Consider the following 7,800-nt stretch of genomic DNA (forward strand, 5'->3'; position numbering starts at 1 on the left):
CCAAAAACCGAAAAAACCGACAAAACCAAACCGAAAAAACCGAAAACCGAACGAAATCCATTGGTTTGGTTTTCGTTTTCTAAAAACCGAACGGATCGGTTCGTTTTCGGTTTCATATGCCAAAAGACCGATCAAAACCGAACCGAACCGAATAAATATATTTTAATTTATTTTATTTTTATATCATATTACATTTATATTTATTACTTATAATTTATAAATATGTTAATATTTTTATCTTTTTATCTTTTTATTGTACAAATCTATACAAATTGTATATTTTTAATAAAAACGTGCAGTAAAAACAATTCGTTTTATAAAATTTATATAAATTTTAACACCTAAAAAATATAATTACTTAATAAAAAGCTTCTCTGTATTTGAATTTTTATATCATATTTTTTTCTTAACAATTGAAAGTTAAATTTATAACATAATATTTTTAAAAAAACTTAAAAAACAAAATTTATTTAAAAAACCGAAAAAAAAACGAAATCGATCCAAACCGAACTGGAAAACCGAGAAACCGAACCGAACAAAAACCGAATCCAATGGTTTTGGTTTTCTAAAAACCGAATGAATCGGTTTTGGTTTTAGACAAAAACCGAACCAAATCGATCCATACTCACCCCTAGTACCAAACGCATTGACGTCGACATGCATCGGCGCTACAATGATTCAAAATTCTGTCATCCATGCATCTATGACTCTTCTGGACATCACTTGAATCCATACGTAACAATTGAAAGTTCAAATTGCTTTATAATTATTCTTTAAATGGTCACTTAACAATAAATTATTCTTTAAATGGTCACTTAATTAAAGTAGCCACAATTTTTGTTTTCGTAAAATTAGAAGCACATACGTACTCAATACAAGAACCGATTAATCAAATATCATGGAATTAATATCTTTCTTTTTGTTAGTACAAATGTTCCATGTATTTGGTTATACAGATATTTATTAAAATCTTAGTTAATTAAAAGATTGATACGTGACTCTTTGGTTAAATAAATAAATCAAAGAGTGGTACCTTAAATTAAAGCAACCTTTATTATCCTCATTTTCTTATTTCTAATTAAATATCACTCCGCCCCCACCCCTAAGTTATCTTTCTTTCACTCTCTTCCTTTCATCCATCATAAACCAGATCAGAATATAACAAGTGAATGAAAAATTTACCTCTGGCCATGAGCATTACAAGAAACACGATGACAACAAAATATTTTGCCATATTAATTGCTATGTGTTTTTTTTTTAATCGAAATGCTTGGTGTTTTGAGATCGAATGATTAATCGAAATGCTTTGTGTTTTGAGATTGAATAATTTTAACATGCTTATATATGCTATATATACTAGAGTTAATTACATTAAAACATCGAACTAATATGTTTTAATTCAATAATAGAAGCTACGTACCGAACATGATTTGTCGTCTCTCTATAATCAAAATTAACTACATGTCTTGCTTAGGCTCTTTGGTGTAAATTTGTTGTTATCAAATTAATTATCATCTATTTTTAACGGTAGATTGATAAGAACTGTTTGATAGTGTCAAGGTAATTCAACTACTTAAATTCAATTCTGTCTCTGGCAAAATTCGAACCCAGGTTACTCCTAGAATTATCAATCTCATATCGTTTAATGAAATAAAACTTTTAAAATTATAACAGAATTTTTTATTTAAAATAAGAAGCTAAAATTCTTTAAAAACTATTGTCAAATGGCATTGTGGAGGTTCTTTTGGTTAAACAATAATATGCTGTTTTGCATATGGAGCAGAAGTTGATTTCGGATGCATTTAGTCATATTCATATCTCATTGTAATTGAATTTTAGTTTTATAGCAGGCCGTCACTATCTGATTTGTAAGCAAGCAATGCAACCTTGAGGCTGAAAGTTATAAGTAAGGTGATAATATGCGCGCATTATTAAATCATTTGGCAAAGAATGAACTTCAGTACGTGGCATTGATTCAACAAACATGGCATCTCCATACACACCGAACCTCCTCACCTCGCTGCAGCCATTTCAAACACCACCACAGTCAACAGCAGGGATCTAAATTCTGAAATTCTATTTGTATGTATTATGCTATGAATTTTACAAACAATTTAGAAAATCGACAAATTTATACATGATCAATTAATTATAGGCGATTTTGTAATGACTTTTTGGCTACGCTGATAATTGGGATCCAGAATCAATGTTTAACGATGTTGGCAACACTCTAATTTGTGTCTACGGGCTTCTTTGCACTCTTATTGTTTCATGGTTGAACTGAATTACATGCATGTAGTTCAAAGGAAATCGATCGTAATGCTTTTAACCGAGCTTATTGCTTACCAATTTACCATGCATGTTTTGAATCAGAATGTAGTATGTTCTTGCACCTTAAAACACGTAAAACAAATACAATGACCCATTTAAGAAAGCAAAAATACTATTTGTTACATTCTCTTATATCAGGGACCTTAACCTTTAAGTTTCATTAGCGATATAAAAATCGACAACATTATACATGCAAACAATATATTTCGAATTCGCCGTGTGTAACACGGACATTTAAACCCCCGTTATTATTAATTTAAAGGTACATATTTATTATTGTTTAAATATTATTCAAAAAGTAATGTGAATTACTGGGGAAAAAAAATCCTAACACCTACTTTTTCAATTGTGTCCAATGATGTAGAGAGCCTATTATAAATCCCAAATTACGGTCAACTCTGATCAAATTAGCATATAATCTAATTTAGTTGTCTTTATCTATACTTCTTTATAAAATAAACTTTCTTTCCCCTCCTTAAATTTAAGAACCTGAAATGACACATTTACGCTCTATCTTAATACATTCTTATTTCTATTTTATAGACTGTTACTAAAATGCCCTTAACAAAAACACTAACTCAAAATTCGTCTCCCTCCTCCCCCTCTCATATCCCACGCAACAATTCATCACATCTCCAACCGCAATGAAATTAGTTTTACGTTAATAACCACACCATCACCGTCGCCGTTATCGCTGCATTGTGCGGGCACCAATCTAGTTTTTATTTGAATGAAACATTTTTGGAAAACGAAATCTAAAAACCAATTAAACCCAATCATAAAACATTGCATCAATGGACTAAAACTCATAAATCATCAACATTGGAAACTAGTTTGGCATAATTAAACTCAACCAAAAACCCGATCACAAAATATTTTACAACATGAACACTTGAATTTCAAGGTTCTGTGTGGACCATAACCCGAGTATGAAAACTTTACTTGGATTGTGGCCTCTTGATTAGAGCCGAAATATGAATGGATAAGCTTTTACTGTCTAGATGAAGATCGATCGCTTTTAATACTAGTATATATAAAACAAATACAGAAAAAAAGAAAATACATATGTTTTACTAACATTATAATCTTCTAGTCCATATTCATAACTTTAAAAGAGTACTTGATTTGTAACTTCTTTTTTTTTTCACACTTTTATTTTGTTACTATACAATGTGGTTGGTAACTATCTAACCATATTGTCAAGGACACATTTTCACTTTCTTTTGTCACTGAACTCTTGATCCCCGTTTTCTTCACTGCCTCGGTTTTGACCATTTAGTAACGGCTTCGCGGACTGTTTTGTCTCCGTCGCTAACTCCAAATCACCATTTTTGTCGTTGTTGTTGTCGTCGTCACTCTCTTTGATCAACTCAAGTGGTTTATATGTATACAAATAAGCACAACTCACATAGTACACCAAATTCACTACTTGTATTCCACTCATTACATAATAGTAGTAATCTAGTTTTCCCCTGTTTAGATTGCGGTCCGGTAGCCAATTGTGTTCCTTTCCGGTATTGGCATGAATTACCGATACCACGAATGTGCCTAAATAGCTCCCTATGGAAGCTGTGATCGAGTTCAATGCCATACAAGTACTTCTCATGCTTTCGGGTGATTGATCATAAAGAAACTCCATATGACCAACAGACGAAAAAGCCTCAGCTAAACCATGTAGGCAAAACTGAGGAACAAGCCAAAAAACCGATATGGGAATGACTTCATTTGGTTTGTCAAGTAAGTTATATTTAGCTGCAACCTGTTTTCGCTTTATTTCAATTAATGCCGAGACTAATGTTGCAAGTATGTTTATTGCAAAACCGATCCCCATTCGTTGCAAACATGTGATCCCTACGGGGTTTTTAGTGAAACGACGTGCAAATGGGACGAATAAACGATTGTACATGGAGAGACAAACGAGCATCGTGAGGATACCAAAGACTGACAGGCTTGCCGGTGGTATTTCAAAGGACGGGCCCATGTGACGGTCCATGGTTCCCGCTTGTATGATTATGAAGCTATGCTGGTGGGAGGATGATGTCACTAAGAGAATCGCGGACGCCCAAATGGGTACCATTCGTATCACAGATTTTATCTCTTCCACCCTATGAACGGTTGCTAGCCGCCATAGGTTCGGAGAGGTAGAATCTTTCATGTCGTCTTGTGTCACTATAGCAGCTCGGTCAAACCACCTGTGATAACACAAGTTATTTCAGTATTTTATAAATGTACGTAGTTTTTAAACGTCTTAGTTTTGTCATACATAAAAGACTAGCGGCACAGTTTGTTATCCGTTTGCCTTCTGTTTTGATTTATAATGTGATTGGGAAAAGAAATAGTTTTGAAACTATTTCTATAACAAATATGGATATGTATATGTTCTAAAAATGTGTTTGATAATGATAAAGGTCAGAGTGGATTACCGTAAAGTATTCGTATGAAGAAGCCTTCCATCTGCCGAAATTCCAGCATCCAACTCTTTATTTTCGTAAAGAGATGTGTTTTCAGGAACTACAACTTTCCTCTTTTTAACGGCGGCCACCACTACTTGAGCCACCCGAACCAACGGGCTACCTTCGGGCTTCACCCTCCTATAAAGATGGGCTGCAACAACAAATGCAACAAACGACAAGACCATTGCAACAGTTGGGATCCCGAGTCCTATGCCCCAACCTACATGATCTTGGACATAGACCACAACCGTTAAAGCACTGAGTGTTGCGACTCCCATACAGAAATAGTACCAATTGAAGAAGTTACGACCCGCACTACTTGGGTTTGATTTCCCCGTGTTCATATCAAACTGGTCCGCGGCAAAAGTGACTACGTTAGGGCGGATGGCACCTGACCCGATGGCCGTCAGTAGAAGGCAGAGGTAAAGGATCCATAGTTGAGACGAAGAAGCTTCTATACAGTTTTCTTTCGACGGGCATGGTGGTGGCCGAAGCTGTGGTAGTATCGACGATGTAGTTATACAAACCATACCCTGAATATGAAACACAAGTTACCTTCCAATATATTTTTAGTTTACGTTATACAATTAAAGTTTAAGTCTCCTATCTTCAATTTTGACCGTTGATATTTTTGTTTGTATTTTAATTATAACATTTGCTATAAAATATATTAATGGATTGAGTTCTAAATATATTTTTCATTGATATGTATTTCATCTACTAATAAATAACACAAACAAAGATATTTACGGTCAAAGTTTAAAGAAAAAGAGTTAAAAAGTCAAAATAAAACATTCAAATTGAGAGGAAAGGAGTATAAAGTCAAACTAAGACATGTAAATTGAAACGAGAAAGTACTTTGGTAAAATTAAGAAAGCGAAATTTGTATGTAGAAAGTGTTAAAAAAACATAAAGGCCCATACCAGTAAATAAATGAGAAGGCCAACGACGATAGTATAGAAACGGCCAGCATAAGAATCGGCAATTAGAGCACCTATAAGGGGCATGAAGCTTAACGAGCCACCGAAATTTGTTAGTATGTTTGAAGCCTTAACCATCGGTAGATGCAATTGCTGGGTCAAATAGGTTATCAAGTTGGCATGGAATCCAACTCCCGCAAATCTGTCACAAACTTCATTTGCTGCCAATTTGAAACCGAATCCATGTTAATTACTCATGCAAGTTATGATTCGCATATAATTCATATAAATTTTAGTTAATTAAACAAAACGCACATTATGCTGAAAAGAACTGTAAACCTTTTAGAAATAAGTTACGGTTATCAGGTAGCTAGGTAATGCTCATTTCTGTAGTTGCGAGCCGTTAAAACAAAGTAAATAGGTTAATGGTTTAAGTACGGTGTCGAAATGATTGAGAATAATCAAATATAGTATATGTCTACACCTACTTTTTACTTTCTATGCACTTAATCACCTGATTTTATATTTTAATGTAATGAAAGTGTAGAATATATAAGTGTACCATCATTCTTACACGTTAAAAAGTCTTTTAACAGTTACGACGGCACTTGGTATAACTAAAAAAGATTTTCTTCCATTTAGTTTAATTTGGTAAAACTTGTCACTAGCTAAACGTCTAAACTATATGATTTATTTAATACTTTTATATAATTAATATAAAATAGATCACATAATAATACGAGTATTAATTATATCCACATCCGTGAACAGATTTTATATATGCTTTATTCCGTGTAATGTTATAAGTAAGGTGGTACAAACTTATTTTAGTGACGTATGAATAAAAACAATCCATGAATAGATTTTATGCTATACAAAATGTATCATACGTCTCTTGTAGATAAGACCTGACTTGTATTCCTTATATATCCCGTTGTTTGCACTCGGCCACGATTAATGTGAATTCGAAACTCTATGTTCACACGAGTGCAGTGGGTGTTTATTTTTGTTCACATTGTACTACCTTATAATCTTAAAAGACCTATTAAATTTTTTTAAAAAAGAAAAATCTTAGACCAGCCACAACAAGAGTACCCATAGGTGATTTGTGATGACATAGAGGATATTTGTAAAAGGACATTGTTGTGAGTGATGAGGTCGAGGGTATTCTTTTAGTGTTTGTGGAGAAGGATGGAGTCATGGAGATAGATGACAAAAATTGGATGAATGATGAATTGGTTTGGCAAAATATAGATTGGTTGTTTGTAGGAAGAATGGATGTATAATTGTTGTGGGTACAAAATGTTTGTGGGTAGGATGGATGAAAAACTGTCGTGTCATTCTGATTATGATGTTCGTTAGATGGACATCTGATGCGAAGAGTCTTAGAAACCCATACACTACGGTCATAATTTAATTACCACACACACAATTACACAAAATCATTTTGCGCGAGGTTTAGATTCAAATCTCACTAGGTATGATTTTTAGGGGTGGTCAAGAAAAAATTTAAACATGGTCAAACAATATCCTGGTGTGATCGTGTACATTTGAGTTTAAAAGAAAATAATTTTCTCCTTCATGAGTTTGAAAACCATATTACATGTGTCCTAGATTCAAATCTCATTGGGTACCATTTTTAAAGGGAGCTAAGGAAAAGTTTAAAGACAATCAAAGGATATCCTAATATATATCATTGCGTACATTTGAGTCAGATAAATAAACTCGTAATTTTTGGGTAATCAGAATAATGAAAATCTCATATGTTTGAAGAAATAATAATAATAATAATAATAATATACTTATAAAAATGTCTTTAAATGATATTTATATGTTTCCCAATCACATTTCATAGAGAAATTATGGGCTAGATCGAAAAGAAGATAGCGTGAGAAGAGAATGGAGAAAGATATGATATACCTAAAATGAATGGCATGGTTTTGATGCCTCCAAGAGCTTTTTTGCCATTAGTGTCTTCATGGTTTGTAGTCTCCCCATTCTCAGCGTCTACTTTAGTTGGAGACATTTTGCTCTTCATTGTCTCCATGAATGAATGAAGGATTTTATAGTGATTGAGTGAACTAAATCAATCAATC

General features: G+C 33.3%; 1 protein-coding gene across 1 annotated transcript; it reads right to left on the reverse strand.

The window, feature by feature from the left end:
- Positions 1 to 3,399: 3,399 nt before the first annotated feature.
- On the reverse strand, positions 3,400 to 7,800 carry LOC122581001 (protein NRT1/ PTR FAMILY 3.1-like). Its single transcript, XM_043753144.1, has 4 exons — positions 7,625 to 7,800; positions 5,708 to 5,925; positions 4,755 to 5,317; positions 3,400 to 4,523 (listed from the first exon to the last, which is right to left on the reverse strand). Exons 1-4 carry the CDS (start codon positions 7,749 to 7,751, stop codon positions 3,545 to 3,547), a joined length of 1,887 nt encoding a protein of 628 aa, XP_043609079.1. The 5' UTR covers positions 7,752 to 7,800; the 3' UTR covers positions 3,400 to 3,544.

The sequence above is a fragment of the Erigeron canadensis genome, chromosome 9, assembly GCF_010389155.1.
Source record: "Erigeron canadensis isolate Cc75 chromosome 9, C_canadensis_v1, whole genome shotgun sequence".
In the NCBI taxonomy this organism is placed as follows: domain Eukaryota; kingdom Viridiplantae; phylum Streptophyta; class Magnoliopsida; order Asterales; family Asteraceae; genus Erigeron; species Erigeron canadensis.

What these genes read in the sequence shown, in the direction of transcription:
- LOC122581001 (XM_043753144.1), bottom strand. Translation starts at nt 7,751, where the DNA reads ATGGAGACAATGAAGAGCAAAATGTCTCCAACTAAAGTAGACGCTGAG. An exon ending in AACCATGCCATTCATTTTAG is followed by an intron (nt 5,926 to 7,624) that starts GTATATCATATC and finishes TCAAATTGGCAG; the next exon opens with CAAATGAAGTTTGTGACAGA. An exon ending in GCCTTCTCATTTATTTACTG is followed by an intron (nt 5,318 to 5,707) that starts GTATGGGCCTTT and finishes TTTCATATTCAG; the next exon opens with GGTATGGTTTGTATAACTAC.